The sequence below is a fragment of the Hippocampus bargibanti genome, linkage group LG11 (assembly GCF_051943395.1).
Source record: "Hippocampus bargibanti isolate YZ-2025 linkage group LG11, ASM5194339v1, whole genome shotgun sequence".
NCBI classification, from domain to species: Eukaryota; Metazoa; Chordata; class Actinopteri; order Syngnathiformes; family Syngnathidae; genus Hippocampus; species Hippocampus bargibanti.
In genome coordinates, this window is record NC_142744.1 from 11858814 (window position 1) to 11876237 (window position 17424).

General features: G+C 42.4%; 2 protein-coding genes and 1 long non-coding RNA gene across 5 annotated transcripts; 1 reads left to right on the forward strand and 2 right to left on the reverse strand.

Moving 5' to 3' along the window:
- Window positions 1-39: 39 nt before the first annotated feature.
- Window positions 40-4807, reverse strand: klhl40a (kelch-like family member 40a). Of its 2 annotated transcripts, XM_089007660.1 has the most exons (6): window positions 3568-4807; window positions 3298-3458; window positions 2705-2812; window positions 2437-2622; window positions 2087-2236; window positions 40-221 (listed from the first exon to the last, which is right to left on the reverse strand). In XM_089007660.1, exons 1-6 carry the CDS (start codon window positions 4669-4671, stop codon window positions 110-112), a joined length of 1821 nt encoding a protein of 606 aa, XP_088863786.1. In that variant the 5' UTR covers window positions 4672-4807; the 3' UTR covers window positions 40-109. The 2 variants fall into 2 exon arrangements, with proteins under 2 accessions (XP_088863786.1, XP_088863787.1); XM_089007661.1 differs by lacking the exon at window positions 2705-2812.
- Window positions 4808-5795: 988 nt separating this feature from the next.
- Window positions 5796-16378, forward strand: LOC148891616 (uncharacterized). The gene is made up of 3 exons (XR_016116388.1): window positions 5796-5878; window positions 15985-16116; window positions 16256-16378. It is a non-coding gene; the product is annotated as an uncharacterized LOC148891616 (long non-coding RNA).
- hhatla (hedgehog acyltransferase like, a) lies at window positions 5931-16451 on the reverse strand. Of its 2 annotated transcripts, XM_089007662.1 has the most exons (12): window positions 16311-16451; window positions 15478-15590; window positions 13748-13815; window positions 13508-13621; window positions 11682-11876; window positions 11408-11617; window positions 8634-8805; window positions 8271-8415; window positions 8148-8183; window positions 7853-8054; window positions 7239-7380; window positions 5931-6639 (listed from the first exon to the last, which is right to left on the reverse strand). In XM_089007662.1, the coding sequence occupies exons 2-12, from the start codon at window positions 15581-15583 to the stop codon at window positions 6497-6499; spliced, it is 1533 nt and encodes a 510-aa protein (XP_088863788.1). In that variant the 5' UTR covers window positions 15584-15590; window positions 16311-16451; the 3' UTR covers window positions 5931-6496. The 2 variants fall into 2 exon arrangements, with proteins under 2 accessions (XP_088863788.1, XP_088863789.1); XM_089007663.1 differs by lacking the exons at window positions 13748-13815; window positions 15478-15590; window positions 16311-16451 and having other exon boundaries at window positions 13498-13599.
- Window positions 16452-17424: the final 973 nt, after the last annotated feature.

Here is a 17424-nt window from a genome sequence, read left to right on the forward strand (position 1 = left end):
AATCTGTTGGCAATGTAGAACACAACATGAACAGCCGGATGTGTAAATCAACTTTTATGAAATACATCTGCCGTTTCCAGTGCGGTTTTGCCTCATCGGTACACCGTTGTTATAATTTGGTCAGGCGCAGAGTGTTGAGACGGACTGGAACGATGGTGGCTCCCCCCGCGTAGATAATTTCACGTAGAATCCCGCTCCAGCACTTCTCCGCCTCTTCATATCTGTGGGAAAGATGCGTAATGAAACATTCATGTCATGGGAGGGGGGGGGGGGACACGCCTGGTCAATGTTCTTTACATATACTGTAACAGGACAGTCTGCGGCTGGATGAATGCATGGCTTGAGCCCGCGATAAGAAGGAGCGTCAGCGCAGAGCGCTGATGCGTATGTGGAAGTGTCGCGGCTTGGAATTGAAGCGGATTTATGTTGGACAGGAGATGTGAGACAATCTCTTCGTCAATGGATGCTACAGCTGCGTGTTTGCTTTCAACATTTAGCTTGTAGTCGACGTGCACATTCCACCATGATGTCCCTGAAGAGGCACTTTGATCCTCTCCTCTTTCATCTGGAACTGCTTCGTGTAACAAAGAGGGTACAGAAAGTGCTTAAGAATGAATGACTCTCAGTGTCTTTGTGTTGTCATGTTATTTGTTATGTAGTTTTTTTTTGTTCTTTTGACTTCAATACGGCGCCGCGAGAGTGGCTGCCTTTCCAGCAGCTCCTGTATTTTGTTTTTCTACTTTCATTCCTTTCATAACTTTGCTTCTGTGAAATGTAAATGTACCCACTGCGAGACTAATAAAGGCAAATCCAAATCCAATCCAACAGCATTGAATTTAAATACACGTTTTTCACATTTGCTTTATTTTAATTTCCGCTATCTCAAACATGTTTCGGTTCATTTAAATCATGCATATCAAAATTGAATTGATGTAGAAAATTTAAACGAATATTCACTTAACTTCACTTTTAACACTAACTTTTTTTGGAACAGTTGAACAGAAATAATTGTTCTTTTGTTGATTATTGCCATTTTAGAAAAATTGAACACAGTTTTGAAAACTGCCATTTTAGAAAATAGGGGGACTCATTCAATGACTAACATACTAATTGGCTGTTCCTAATTGAGCCTGTAGTACTGTATTATCCGGTGTATAAGGCGCACAGGAGTATAAGCCACAACCCCAATAAAAGGTGTATTTTCTAACTTTCAATTATCAGCGCACCTTCAATGAATGAAAAACGTTTTCCAACGATCTAATACAAACATAAAAGTTTTCAAAATATAAGCCACACGACATTATACGGTGCTATAGTAGAGGCTGGGGTTATGCACTACTTCTTCTACATGGGGAAATGGAGTCGGTTGGTGTGCAGGATCAACATTTGAAGAAAAGGAAGGCTGTTGAGTGTGCCTTATACACCAGAAAATACAGTAAATTCACTTGTTTTAAAAACACTTTTTTGGAACGGTATTTAGTTTTTTGCTGGTTGTCGCCATTTTAGAAAATGCTAACATGTTTTTTAAAACCACCGTCTGAGAAAATTGGGGGTCTCATTCAGTCAATTACTCATAAACAAATTTGCTGTTCCTAATTGAGCCGCTAAATGGCAGCACATGCAGGTAGCAGCACAAACCGCCCAATGTATTAATGGTACATGCGGACCAGACGTTATTGATTTTATGACGGAGGCTGCGGGCCGGAAAAAAAAATTAACCACGGGCTGCATTTGGCCCTCGGGCCGTACTTCGAATAATGACAAAAAAAAAAAAACGATCTTGCGTTCCAAATACTTGTTTGACCAAAACCGTGTTTCATTCGGTCGGACGTTGGACACTCAGAATGTCCAACGTAACGTGATTTTGTATCAAAAATTAAGATGCACACAAGGGGTCTTGTGTGTTGTCACACATGTTTTTCATTTTTGGAGCGAGCCTGCAGCAAGGGGATAAAGTGGGGGATGTTTTAATAACGACTCTCCTCTCCTGTCCTGATACTTTCCTGCTTTAGTTCTCATATCTTTAATCAAGTGACAATCATTCGTGAAGGGAGCGTGACCCTTCCGCGGCAAAGGTTCTTCCTACCTCCAGATGTCAGTCATTTCTGTCGGAACGGGCTCTTCGCCGGTGTCGCCGGGCATCATGGCAAAGCCCCCCACGGCGTACAAGGAGCCCCCCGCAGACATCAAACTGAGGGAGCTACGCTCCTGAGGGAACTCGGGAAAGTCAGACCACCTGTAGGCAACACACACAGAGAAGATGCTGCACGATTCCATTTTATTACCTGAAAGCAGTTGCCGTGTTACTGTGACGCACTCGGCAGTCATCTTCTGTTTTATGGGATGATCATTTGCTCCTATTCCCGTTTCACGGTCAAGTCATTCCGCCCATGTGGACGGAAGGCACCGCCTGACGCTAAAAGCGGTTGTCCTTACTTGTTGCTGGCTATGTCATAGACCTCCGCAGAGCTGGTCAGACCCGTGTCTGTCACCCCCGTCACGACAACAATCCGATCCTTGTGTACTGCGACACCAAACAGGGAACGGGCTGTCTTCAGGGGGGCCAAGTCCTTCCACTCAAACTTGGTGGGGTTGTAGACACACACTCTCCTCATGCACTTCCTGCAGCAAGGATGAGCAATCGCGACGTGAAACGAAATGTGACAATTTCATATTACCGCTCGGGATTATGAATGGCGCTTACTTGCTTTCCGATTTCCCACCTATCACGTAGACCAGCCCCTTGTGTGATACGGTTCCATGGCCGTATACAACATATGGAAGCGAATCTGACTCCCCCCATTTGAATGATCTGGGGGATGGTAGTCATAATGCAGTACTCTTTAAGGATCGATTTGAACAAAATTACCACGATGGTGTATTCATTTTTGTAGCGAAACAAATTCTGGGTCAACCCACTTTTTATTCAGACATTAGAAAGAAATGAAAATATAGTGGTAGCCTTTCTTTGCGCCTATAATGGCGGCGAGTGGATAGCAGTAGCGGCAAACAGGAAGAATAGGTTCAAGACTACGACTGTACTGTAAATATTACAAAACATGGCCATTGACCAATTTATTTAAGATAACGCTTATCCATGTTAGGGTCATGGGGGAGCAGTAGCTTATCCTAGTCGACTTTGGGCAAAGGGCAGGGTATAGCCTGCACTTTTCGCCAATTATACTCATATATACTCATACGAGTCAAAAATAGTCACAATGAGACAATAGAATGAAAAAAAACAAGTACCAAAAACCTACCCAGGTTAAGATTTGTCACATTGGCGTCTATACTTACTGTCTGTCATAGATCATGACTGAGTCGAGAACATGCTCCCCTTCCTTCAGTTCCTTGCCTCCAACGACAAAGACGGAGTTGTCCACTTCTGCCATCCCAAACAAGCAGCGAGGGTTGGGCTGAGACGGCATCCCTAACCATTCTGAACTTACAGGGTCGAACTGGGAATGACAGGAACCATGTCAAGGCGGGAATAGGACGTTCATTAGAAATGTTCGTATATTGTTAAGATTTCAAACGGCCGACGAGACTCTCGGTTTCAAACGTTACCTGTAAGAAGTAAGAGCTGAAGGGTTCATCTTGGTTCTCCTCATTGTAGAGAAGCCCGCCTATGACGAACACCTGGTTCTCCTTGGTCACCAGGCTGCAGTGGTTCTTTGGAATCGCGCTCGAGCCCGACACGACAAAGCACTCATTTCCAATGGGTTCATAGGCCACGGTCCCCGTTTCACTAATCATGAGGAGCAAGTCCATCTCAAACATCCCAAAACGGGGATTGTTGTTGAGTATTCCTGTCAGAATACCCTCTTCATCCTGCTCCTCACTTCCTTCTCCCCCAGTTCTATCCAACTTGGGTTTTGGCAGACGACCTTTGTGAGCATCCTTTACCAGTTCCAAGTCTTTCTTGATTCCTTGGGTGGACCGGATGTATTGATGGTGTTCCACTTTTTCTTTAAAGTACTCCAAGGGGATCAACCTGAATCGAATGCAGTGCAACAATTTTGGCAGTTCCTCAACCCTTTTTTTCTGGTCGTGTGCGATCCAGTCCATCAGCGATTCAAACACCAGTTCTTCCCGCTCCACGTTAAGTGCGTCCGAGTTGATGATGAGCGCTAGCTCTGTAGCCGTGAGCTGCAGAAAATCCTGGTCCCTGATGACAACCTGATAGCGTTCACAGATGAACTCCTGAGCAGTCCAAGCAAGCCTGTGACAGTCCAACAGAAGCCCCAACCTGAAGATAGCCAAGCAGTTGCCAAGCACCAGCTTTTCTTGAAGGTAGGACACACAAACGGAGAAGATGGACGGGATCTGGTACATATTGGCAACGACGAAGATGTCCTGGACATTCTGTTCTGTCAAATTAATGTCAGAGGTGTAAAGGTAGCGCAAAATCATTCCCATCGTGCCGGGTTCGACATCTTTGAGGATGATGTCACGTGTCTTGCTCTCCTCCAGGTCAGACAGGAACATAGCCTTGAAGAAGGGACTGCTGGCTGCTAAAACCAACCTGTGGCAGGGGAACTCCTTGTCCTTGACTTTGAGGACACAGTCCACAAACTTGTCATTCTCCAAGAGGTCACAGAGTCCGTCTTGAAGGAGGATTTGCTGGTACATCCGAGGCTGCTCTGTCGGGTCTACAACCAGAGTAGCCATTTTGTTCTGCGACCTTATCTTGGTTTTGCAGGAAGAATAAAAGAGGGTCTAATCATTGCCTACAACCGAACACAACTGCCGGCAGTCACATCCCGGATCGCTCTGCTAAGCCTTCCCTGGTTGGCTGCAGCTGTCAGTGGCTGTCACTCACCATGGTTATTTCCAGATGAGATACTCTCACAGCCGAGGAATCCGTTTGGTTGATCAAAAAGGGGCGGGGAGAGGCATGGTGCCCTCCCCACCCAGGGCCCTACCCAACCTTGCACCACGTGGACCCCAAAAACAGTCGAATGCCAAATGGTGTGAACACTGTTTTATATACGGCGCAATATCTCATTAGGAAATTACTTTGTTCTGTCACACGCCGTTTATTTCAATTCAATTCACACAGCTAACTCTGGCTCGAAAAGAAAAAATAGTCACATTATCGGAAGAACCCTGTCATACACTCAATCAGCTCGTGGTGTGTAGGGTAGAATGTTAACACTGTATATAATTGTGTGTGTTCCCCTCGCTCAATGACAAATTTCTCCTAAGGGAGGCCAATAAAAAGAAACCTGAGCTGCCCCCTTGTCCTGACATGGCTCCCTTTGCCTGCAAGTGTGTGAAATGATTGCTTGTGTAGTGCGATGCGAGCAACTTGAGCATGACACAACAGAGTGTCAAATGAGTTTCCCTTTGGGGATGAACAAAGAACAATGATGGCGATTCGGAACAGTAGGTTAAATTTTCTGCATTGGCGTGGGTAACAAATTAGGTTTAATGTAAATATATATATCGAAAAGAAATAATGATATTCAATATGAGATTGTTGTAGACCGTCGCTTACTGTCAACAATTCCAATATAAATGTGATGTTGAACAACTAAACAGGTGAGGGTTGTTTTTAGAAGTGTGTTTAAAAAATACACAAAATACAAAATCGTGGCAAATGTCTCATCTTTCACAGTAAACTAGAAAGGGGTAGAGGTTAATCGGGTTCAGTGTCACCAGAAGAGAATAGATTCAATAAGCGGTGAATTTGTCTGGCCTTTAAAGGTTTCGTTTAATGTCATTGGCTGAGTGTGACGACAGTAATCAAATTTGCCTAAACGAGCCCATCTTGTGGTCACAGAGGGAAACGCCCGATTCAGTGACCACAACGTCACTCGATCGAATTGGAAAACAATTGGAGACGACGGTGTTGCTGTCCGCGTCATCTACAAGGGTAACTGCATTTCATTTAAACTCTTTATGCTCCGAGAAAGAGATTATTTCTGGATGGAACAAAACTTTATTTTTCTTTGCTCCAAAGGCCTATCGAGAAAAGGCAACTTAAATGTGATAGAAACACTGCAGGCTTGGAGTACAAATCTGCTAATTCTATCACCATTAATTGCTACAAATTCAAGAGAGTGCCTCTCATTTTCCAGTGGGGACAGAACAAATTCAAAAAGATCCAACACATTCTTGGTCGGTATAATGGAGTGTGCTTTGAGTCTCTGGAACACAAGTGGATAAATACAATCAGCTGAGCTGCATGCCACGTGGAGGATTCCACAACACCTTTTTGTGTTTATCTCGCTTCATTGCACTGCGTTTGTGGAAACTCTGTTTCATGTTTTATCCATTGAAAATATTTTCTGGATTACAGTGTAGAACAGCCACAGTTGGAGTCAAATCAAAGGTTGTTTGTGGCAAACTCTGTGACGATTATCAGCAGAAAGTGCACTTGAGGAAACGCCTGACTCACGATCGTAAAACACTACCGCCTGTCAAAGTCCGGTTGTGTTTTGAAGGCTTTTAGATGGAACCGACGTTGGGAGACCTTGAATTTGGCGCCTGGTTATTCTGCCTTTTCTTTGTCGCCATCAAGTGGCTTGACTGGCTGATCGTCTTCTGGCAGCGTTTGTTGTCTTTCGTGCTCTTTGACCAACTGTACGCCACAGTAGGTCACAAATAACACCGACAAAGTCGACACTGGGAAGCCTGAGTGGAAGAGAGAGAGAGAGAGAGAGAGAGAGAGAGAGAGAGAGAGAGAGAGAGAGAGAGAGAGAGAGAGAGAGAGAGAGAGAGAGAGAGAGAGAGAGAGAGAGAGAGAGAGAGAGAGAGAGAGAGAGAGAGAGAAAACGAAACAGGACATTATCTCTTGGAGCAATGTGAACCAGGGAGCATTAACAGGAAACAGATTCAGAGTAACAAGATATTCCCTACCCATGGCCATATTTAAAAATATACTTCGACATATATTTCTATGTTGTCAGCGAAATGAAATGATTTGAGGCCAAACCTTTTTACACACCCAAAAAGCAAAAACAAAAAAGCTTCTATGTTGGAGTCACTCATTCTAAGTAAAAGAAGAGACAACGCTAGCTAGCTCTGAAATAAACCCACAAAACATGAACTGTAAATGTTTTTACTTTTCTAGTCACCAGTCATACCACGATATAAATTGATAAAAGAAGGAAACTGTTTTGTATAGACTTTTTTAGTCATTGTCTTATTTTTAAGTACCGGGTGTAAGTACTTTCGCTACCTATAAAAACTAAGCTAAGTTGGAAAGGGATTTTATTGGAAATTTTCCCTACCTTTGAAAATCAATCTTCTTCCAACCAATTTGGCAAAGTCCAAACTATTCAAGGAAAGAACATTGTAGAGGACAATGGCCCAGAAATTGGCAGCGTTGAACAGACCACGGATCCTACGTGACATGGCTTCACCCAAAAAAACCTACATGGCAAAGACGCACATAAGTTTAGTAAATGGCATGTTGGAGCCGATCCCAGCTCTTTTTGGCCAGTAGGTGAGGTAAACTTGAGATGGTCCACCAGTGCAGGTGTAGACAAATCACTTTTTGCACTCATGCTCACACTCAATTTAGAGCCTTAGATTATCCTGATGATAGGGATAAAGTGAATGGATATTCAAACCTTGATCATGTGGCGTGTAGCCGTTTACCATTATGGCACCAAGCTTTTTTTTTTTTTTTTTGCTAAGACAGTATGTCTCTACAGCAGCAAGAATAATCCAATGAATAATAAGCAATCAAACCAGCTGATTCATATCTTTGCAGAGGTAGGTAGAATTGTTCATATATTTTTGCATTCGATCCTACTCAATTGTGCACTCTTAGCAAACGTTGTGGCCAGTAAGGGGGATACTGATTGTGTGTGGGAAGAGTTTCTTGGTTTATGTTTCTCACCTCTACCTTACAAAATGGTGGCAGAGAGAACAACTTGGCCACCCAAAGCTCGAAATTTAGGCCGAAGCAGTTGAAAAAGCACCAGATATAAACCAGTTCGCACGGGCCTAGCCACAGCGCGGTGATTGCAAAGGTGCTTGCAGTGGCCAGGAGTTCCTTGAAGATTTGATCGTGATCTCCGCCAATGTAGTCATACACATACCTGAGAAACAGCCGGTAAAGAATATAATGGTATAATGATAATGGTAATATAAATAATGTGTGTTAGTTTCGGAAATTCTATCACAATGCTCACTTGCACAGCCAGTCGTTGATGCCTCTGTCAAAGTGTCTAAAAAAACAATATTAATAAATCAAAATTATGCGCCACTTCCATCTCTGCATCCAACGTGAAACGCATAAGTGCGTTGATACTCACGTCTCGGCAAAGACGTACAGCATCGTGATGCATTTGGGAGGCTGAGGAGGGTCGAGGTGATCCAGTGTTGCCACCGTGTTAATAACCCCAAACATCACAGCCGCTTTTAACCAGTCATAGACCAGATTGAAGTACGCCAGCCCAGCTGTCACGATAAAAACAAGTTGATGAAAAGGTTTCTTTGAAGGTGTTGGACGTTTCACTCCTCCTCCGAAGAGCTTCGTCAGCAAACTAAACTGAGAGCTTACACCGATGAATCAAAAGTAATAAATCATCAACCAAAGTGACATACTCCAAGGAACCAATCACATTGACAGGAATGGGAATTGATCCAATTTGAAAAGAAAAGCTTGTCGTACTCACCCAGACACCAATCAGAGAGTCGGGAGACCAACTTCATGTCGCTGGGGATTGTCAAGATATAGAGATAGTGGAAGATGGCATCCACCGTCAGGATTGCCGCCAGGTGCAACGCGGCCTTGCTGGTGATGTTCCACATCTCCCTCTCTTTGCGGGTCAGCTTCGTGTTGTTTGCCTGTCGAATAAGAACAAATGAGTTGAAGAATGACACAAATTAGATCAACGTTGATTAGAAAGTACTGATAATAAAGAGTGGACAACCAGAAGTGATATACGTAAGTACGGTATTTTCCAGTGTATAATGTGCATACCTGTCAATCTTGGCTAATAGCTGCCCTTATAAATGATTACAATTCCAGGATAAAAGTTGTGGCATGCCGTACATCAGGGGTGTCAAAGTCATTTTTTGCCGCGGGCCACATTGTAGTTATGGTTTCCTCTCGAGGGCCGTTATGAATTTGGGCAACCCCTTAGAATGTTTAAATCCCTTCAAATATTACATATAGAGCACACAGCAAATTAATGAATAACTCGTTTTCAAATCTGAAGTCAAGAATAATGACTTTTATTGTGGTTGACATCCAAAAATATGAAATTTTGGCTCAGATTTTAGCAATCATCATGGAATTTAACAAGTTTGATTTGCTTTCGCGGGCCGAAAAAAATGATGTGGCGGACCGGATTTGGCCCGCGGGCCTTGACTTTGACACCTGTGCCGTACATGATTTGAAATGTTAAAAAAATGCTAACACAAGCGGAAACGCAGAAAGTTTAAAGCGCATGTGCACGTTATGTTTTATCAATCCGACCGTACGCAGCAATAAAAAAAATATACGATTGAGGATTACTTTTGCTGGTTTCCCGTGACAACAGTAGCGATCGATGGCAGCATTGTTGGCTACCAGCAGTTAAGACAAACTGGATTTGAGCCAAAATGGTCTTTGTAAGATCGGTTCACAAATTTCATTATTTTTCGAGTATAAAAGTTAAAGTACACCGTAACATCTCATCTCATTTTCCGTACTGCTTATTCCTCATTAGGGTCGCGGGGGTTGCTGGAGCCTATCTCAGCTGTCTTCGGGCACGAGGCGGGGGACACCCTGAATTGGTTGCCAGCCAATCGCAGGGCACACAAAGACATACAACAGTCACTCTCACACTCACACCTAGGGACGATTTGGAGTGGTCAATCTGCCTGCCATGCATGTTTTTGGAGTGTGGGAGGAAACCGGAGGACCCGGAGAAAACCCACGCGGGTCCGGGGAGAACATGCAAACTCCACACAGGGAGGCCGGACCGGGACGCGAACCGGCGACCTCTGCACTGTGAAGCCGGTGCGCTAACCACTCAGCTACCGGGACGCCCACCGTAACATATTGAAACTATTTTTTTTTTAACTTATAAAATACTGTGCAGGGAAATGGATAAGTTGAAGGGTATAAAGGCGCACCCAAAAGCCTTGATTTTCTTCAAAAGATGACTCTGCACCTTGTAGGCCGGCGCGCCTTGTATGTGAAGTAATATTGAGCCACATTAGTTACCTTCATCTTTAACAAAGGAAACGCAAAACTTGATTTACTGTCCACGGTTGACAAAACACATGCAAATAAACACTGCATCAAGCAAAATAGGCATACTGTATAGTAATGATTACCATTAGAGCCGAATGGTGCGTATAGTTTTTGCTTTTTTTGACTGTTGCTGTGCCGATGACCATTTTGTGTTTGGGAGCCTTTGACTGAGTGAGTTGCTTGTTCTGTAGCCACAAAGGGACATAAGTCTTCTTGTGTCGGTCCCAAGCCCGGATAAATACAAAGGGTTGTGTCAGGAAGGGCATCCGACGTAAAAGCTTGGCCAAAACAAACATGCGGATCAAACCTCTAAAGATGGAGGACACTGATTTGCTGTGGCGACCCCTTGTAGGGAAAAGCCGAAAGGAAAAGAAGAAGAACAGGTCTCACAACTACTGTCAGCAGCCACTGACTTCATTTTAACCTGTCAAAGAAGTCGTGTGCGGCGCATGCTGGGATATATAAAACGTCGTTTCCTTTCGGTAATGTCTTAAAAATTACTTTGCCAGGTGAATTTTTTTTCTCGGTTTCACCATCATTTTCCGTTTTTTGCACAATGATTAGAAATGGAAAATGTTGGTGTTTTTCGCCTTTTTTTATATTTAGTGTCTCAAAGTGTTTCTGAAAATTTGAAGGCCAAAATATTCCATGAAAACCTATAAGGAACATAAATATTTTAAAGGAAGATTATTGGTCATCTCTGAAAATTATATTTATTATTGCTTGCATTGTGATCAACTCTGATTAAAACCCTGGAATATTTTTCAGCACATAAAAATAGAGAAAATACCACACATTATACTATTCTGCAATTTGTATGTTTGTGTTTGATATAAAAAAAGGAAAGTTATAAATCTTATAAATTATAAGGCAAAATCTGACTATTTTGTTGACATTCCCTTTAGCAACATTTCATGGACACATAACGTAACCCTAGCCTCTAGTGTAGTGCTTTATAATGTGGTGTGCCTTATATATGAAAAACTTTTTGAAACATGTCATTCATCGAAGGTGCGCCTTAATTTCCGGTGCGCCTCATATATGCAAAAAAAAAATGTAAAAATACACCATTAATTGGTGGTGCGCCTTAATGTCCTGAAAATACAGTAGACAGTAGTTATTTTTAGGAGCCATAAACTCCTTGGAAAGCTAAAATGACAATAAATATATATATTTTATCATTTCCGTAGCTTGTCAATGCATTACCTGGGCGTGATACTTATCAAAGGTCATGACGGGCCCGAAGAAGAAAAATGGGAGGTAGAAGTTGTATTTCAGCAAGTCGCAGAAGGTGTGGTTGCCATCTTTCCTCTCACAGTTCTCCAAAGCAAAGCTCATGCAACGCATGATGGTGAAACCGCAGCCGCCATAAAAAAGGACGTCTTGCAGGTCGAAAGAGCCCGTCACCAATGTTTCCTGCGTGTGAGCGATTGATTGGTACACCCATACTTCGTTTCTTTGAAAAAATGAGAATACTTGCCTGCCATGAATTGTAGGGCTCCAACTTGATGGAGGCAAGCGTGGCCAGGCCTGTGGCGTAGCACATCCATTTGGTCTTGAACACAGCCACGCCGTACAGTACGATGCAGTGAGACAGAACTAAAGCCGTGAAAGTCCAGCCCATTGTGATCAGGACCGCCAAAATACCGTACACGCCGAAGATGAGCGATCTGTGCTGTGGGGAAATACGAGCCGCTCTTTACCTTGATGACATTTGTATTTTGATAAGAAAAAGACTGTTCGTGCCAAAAAGAGTTATCCACAACAACCAACAAATGTTTAACTCATTCACTGCCAGACGTGCAAAAAATGCGTCCACTCTAGTGTCAGGGTTTTTGTCATTGTCACTCAAATTCCAGGACCCACAGAATATTGAGTTTAATGGACAATCGACAGAAGAACGTTTTATAGCATCTAAAATGCCCAAAACACACAGGCTGATATTTTAGTCAAATGCAAAACGGCAATAAAAATGACTTAAAGTGTGCTAAAACCGCAACAAATTGAGCTGCGAATTGTAGATTTTCAGAAAGTCCCTCCCCCAGTTCGTGACGTCACGCCAAGACGTCTTGCCTTGCTCGAGAATCAAAACAATGGCTTCAGATTCGGAGAAGATGCTTTCTTGTTACACATCCAGTTATGAATATGATTCAAATACAGTAAAGTCTCGTTATATCGATATTCAAGGGAGTCCGAAAAAATATCGATATAACCGGGACTATCGATATATCCGACCCTGTTTGCATGTAATTTTCTCCGTGCGTGCATAGAAATAGTATCGATATAACCGGGACTATCGATATATCCGATATCGATATAACGAGACTTTACTGTAGTTCTGAAGAAGAAAGCATAAATGTTTGCAATCGAGTAAAGGAGTCCCCCCAATATCAATTCGAGCCGTCAATGACAGCAATGTAGCGTCCCAGAAAATGCACAAGATGGCGCCCAAGCTCCGTTGGAAATGGGCTGATTTGTCTGCTGGGAATTTGTGTCAGCGAATATCAAATAGTAGTCTTGCTGCAACACACAACGATTCAGCATCGCGTTATTTATGTGTTTTCCTTCTAATTTCGCCATCAACACGGATCAACACGAAGTTTTCAGACCAAACAGAGTACCGCAAAATGCATTGTGTGTCGCTTTCTCGGTCAGGAGCGTTCCCTCCGTGACGTGACGTCAGGAATCGCCACCAACTCAAAAACAAGACTTCCTGAATATTCAGCGCAAGTCTTAAAATATAAAATATAGCTACATGCCGTGGAATCTTTGTAAAATACGCTCAGTAGAAGTCATTTGAAGTGATTTTACAAATTATGGACACAATTTGTCCCGTGGCGTCAGTTGTCCTTTAAGGACTCCATAAACACTCAATGCAGCTGAAGAAACCTTAGAGTCTCTTCTTTCATCAGAAAATAAGAGTTAATTCCTAAATTAAATGAGTCTGGAGTTATCTGAGCTTGAAAAGAGGGCAGCTGTCCAAAATACGATGCAATACATGCATATAGGTTTATATTGCGCATTAACAACAGCTGAAGCTGGAACAAAGTGCTGACATGGAAAAAAGACAAACGCTGCCTCCTTTTGGAAGGGAAAAACATTGCCGGAGGCCATGGCCAGTACTTTAACGGCACCCAAACAAGAAAAAAACAAAACCTGAACAAATTTGAGAATGGCGCTCTACGTCACATTTTCAATTCCCAAATACATTTGTGAATGGCAGTGAAGGAATTAATCAATGAGACAAAAAAGGTAAAATAAATCGAATAAATTAAGTTACAAACGCAAGTACATACATGCATGCACCTTTGGGGCCAGCAAGGTGAAGATTTTAGCAAAAATCACGTGGCCGCTGAGAGCAAAAAGAATGTGATTGCGTAATGTCGAGAACCACATCACCCATTCAAAGTCTGCAACATCCTGTGGGAGGGTGAGAAAAATATTTGGTACATACAAGCAAGCAAATGCCATCAAGTGAATGATTTAAAAAAAAATATGACAATCAAAGTGAATAATTAAAAAAATAAAATACAATGGGTAAGTTACCATTTTCCTGCCAAAATAATACCATCCTGGTTTGACATTTTGCTTGAATGCCTTTCTGCTCACATTATCTGAATAAAGAACACAAATGTGCATTTTTAATGCAAATTTTACATACAGTGCAATTATTCAAAATGACAAACAATGCAATCTGAATCTTTATTAAGTACAAAAGACAATCTGCCGACCACACAGCTGACTCCTCTAGGCACGACGGCTTTGTTTCATTCCCCCATTCGGCTACCAAAGAGCGGAAAGCTTTTTCATACCCCCTCAAAAAAAACCAATCACTGTTGTTGTTCTGTCTTAACGGTATGACAGGGGTGTCCAAACCTTTTGCAAAGGGGGCCAGATTTGGTGAGTTAAAAATGTAGGGCTGGGGGGGCAACCTCTGGATGTTCTTTACATATAACTGCAATTAATTTTAATCAGAATCAGAAAACGTTCGAAACGAACGAAAAGTCTCACAATGGGGAAATTTGCAATACATTAACGAGCAATTTTGTGTTTCACACATGCTTTTTTATTTTATTTTTAGCTGTCTTAATCATGTGTTTCGGTTCATTTGAAACATGCATATCAAAATTAAATTGACATTGAGAATTGAAATTTAATATTCACTAAATCTCACTTTTTTGACACAAACTTTTTTGCCAAAGTTGAACAAAAGTACCGTATTTTCCGGTGTATAAGGCCTACCCAAAAGCCTTAATTTTCTTCAAAAAATGACCCTGTGACTTACACGCCGGCGAGCCTTATATGTGAAGTGATATTGAGCCACTGTAGGTCTCGCAACTGCTGGCAGCAGCCATTGATTATATTTTCCCATGTAGAAGAAGTAGTGCATAAGCCCAAACGCTACTGTAGCGCCTTATAATGTGGTGTGCCGTCTATTTGGAAAACTTTTATGTGTTTTTTATATTTGAAAAACTTTTTTCATCCATTGAAGGTGCGCCGTATAGTGTGCCTTATAAACGTTTGAAAATCCACAATTCATCGGGGGGTGTGCCTTATACTCCTGCGCGCCTTATACAACAGAAAATACAGTAATCATTCCTTTGTTGTATGTTGCCATTTTAGGAAAAAAAACAATAGAAAGTCACAATTTTTCATAATTGGGGGGCTCATTCAGTCAATGACTCATTTTCCCACCTTCTAATTCCATCTCAAAACCCACCTATTTAAATTTGCATTTTCTGTGTAGTTCTATCTATTATTTCTATTTATAATTGTATTTTATTTATTGTATTCTATTTGTAATTGTATTTTATTTATTATCGTATCTATGCTTGTCTGTGCCTGTAGAATGTCCTTGAGAGCTTTGAAAGGCGCTAAAATAAAATGTTTTATTATTATTATTATTATTTTCTAATTTGCTGTTCCTAATTGAGCCTCTAGATGGCAGCACTTAGCACACGCAGGTAACGGCGCTACTGCCCAATGTATTAATTCTACATGCGGGCGACGTTACTGATTTTATGATGAAGGCAGCAGGCCGAATAAAGTTGATCACAGGCCACATTTGGCCCCCAGGCCAGACTTTGGACATGCCTGCTGTATAAAAACGGTCAGCCGAGTGGAACGGTGGATGTGAATCTGACAGAATTTCATCTAAAGAATAATCGCTTTATCCCCTTCATTATCATTATTGACTGGTGATTTGGAGCGCAGGTGCCTAAATCGACCCAACCGTTGACCGCACTCGAACTGAACGGTTTGTTCCAGCCACTCACCGCTCGAAGCCTCCACTATCCAACTGGCAGCCCACGCCAAAGCTCCGCCGAGTACAGCAATGTAGAGATACAGCTCATATCTGGGGAGGCCAGCCTTGATCCCCATACTTGATCTTCACAGAAAAGGCCTCAGTCAGAGTCGCATTCAACCGTACAACGTTATGAGGGGGTGAACCACAAAAATGAAAATCCACAGCAGGGGGCATATAAGATGTGTTTTGGTATGTGTGACCACTTTAAGAGACAGCCTCAAACCCCACAAGGGTGGCTGCGTCTGTATGCTATAAGTCAATACTTTCCAGAAACAATTTAATGCCAGGCTACAAACACATGTCGGGTGTTTAAAGGGTGCACTTGTTCATGTCACATCCAAACTTCACGAGTCGTCATTGCACTTGCTAAGCCTTTGGGAGCGACAGGACAGCGACTTAAATAGGATTGCAGGGCTCCGGCTCCTTGGAATCAGCATGGTCAGCTGTGCAACATTACCTCTCTCTCCTATTATAGCCCGAGCAGTTGGTGTGCAGCTGCGGTGCTATGTGACCTGAGCAAAGGGGGCTTCACTTCACTCCACTTGCTCATGACAAGAATGAGCGAGCGGTGCATCCATTGGCAGTATTAAGTTTTGCATTAATCACGGTATGTTATTCTAAATATTGTCATTTAAAAAGAAAAAAAACTCCTTCGCGCACAATGCCAAGTAACCATAGTGAATCAGCAGGAGTGCCGCAAACTCCTCTGCATACAAACTCATCAAGTGTTTTACTGCTTTACACAGAACCCGGAGAACCCTGTCTTTAATTTAATCTCTACTTCCACCGGACTTCACTAACCTTGTATCCCGCTTCACGCAGCCAATCGAGACCGTCTCCTCGAAATTGAGAAGAAATCCAAGAAAAGGGATGGGAGGGGATGGAAGAAAGCAGCTAGATCATCTGTCTTGAGAGGGGGCCTTGCTGCTTGCTGCCTGCATTTGTCAGCCTCGGCCTGTCAGGATGTTGCAGAACTCAACGAAGGTAGAGGAGGGAGGAGGTGAAGGGGGAGGGTGGGAGGGGTGTTATATTTATCCACCAGTAACGCTCCTCGCAGGGGGTGGTCCACTGTTGGCTGATTCAAGAGCAACCCAACACTCAGGGATATTGACAGTGGTTAGTTAAAATGAGGGAGAGAGCAGGTGTATTGTATTAGTCAGTTGCATCTATTCAAAGATGCATTACTTGACTTTTTATTCTCAATCGCACAGATTATTCATATATGTGCAAATAAATATACGTACTATGTGTCGTGAACATAACACTTTTGTGTTATATTAAACCAGTGATGCATTTTTTTAATCATGACATGTATCTGATATGATTCTATGTAGAACGCTTTGATCCTCTCCTCTTTCATCTGGAACTGCTTTATGTAACAAAGAGGGTACAGAAAGTGCTTAAGAATGAATGTCTCTCTGTGTCTTTGTGTTATGTTATTTGTTATTTAGGTTTTTTTTGTTCTTTTGACTTCAAGACGGCGCCGCGAGAGTGGCTGCCTTTCCAGCAGCTCCTATGTTTTTCTTTTCTACTTTCATTTCTTTCATAACTTTGCTGCTGTGAAATGTAAATTTCTCCACTGCGAGACTAATAAAGGCAAATCCAATCCAATCCAAATCCAATCCAAAAGACAATGCAGTGTTATAAAATTAAAATACAATTTCCAATGAAAGCACCAAACTTTTTTTATTTGATAGAATCATGGAGGATAATTCTGACAATTTTCGATGATAAAGAATTAATTCCGTACATGGGAAAATGTGTCAGTCAAAAACAGGATGTGACGCATGGTCGCTCATGTTTTCACAATCAGGCAATTTCAGCTTTTCGGCACTATGTGGCGCACTCTGTCCTGTTAATGTGCGCCAACTGGTTTCGCGCACATCTGCTTTACAAACGCACTGGAAACATCAAC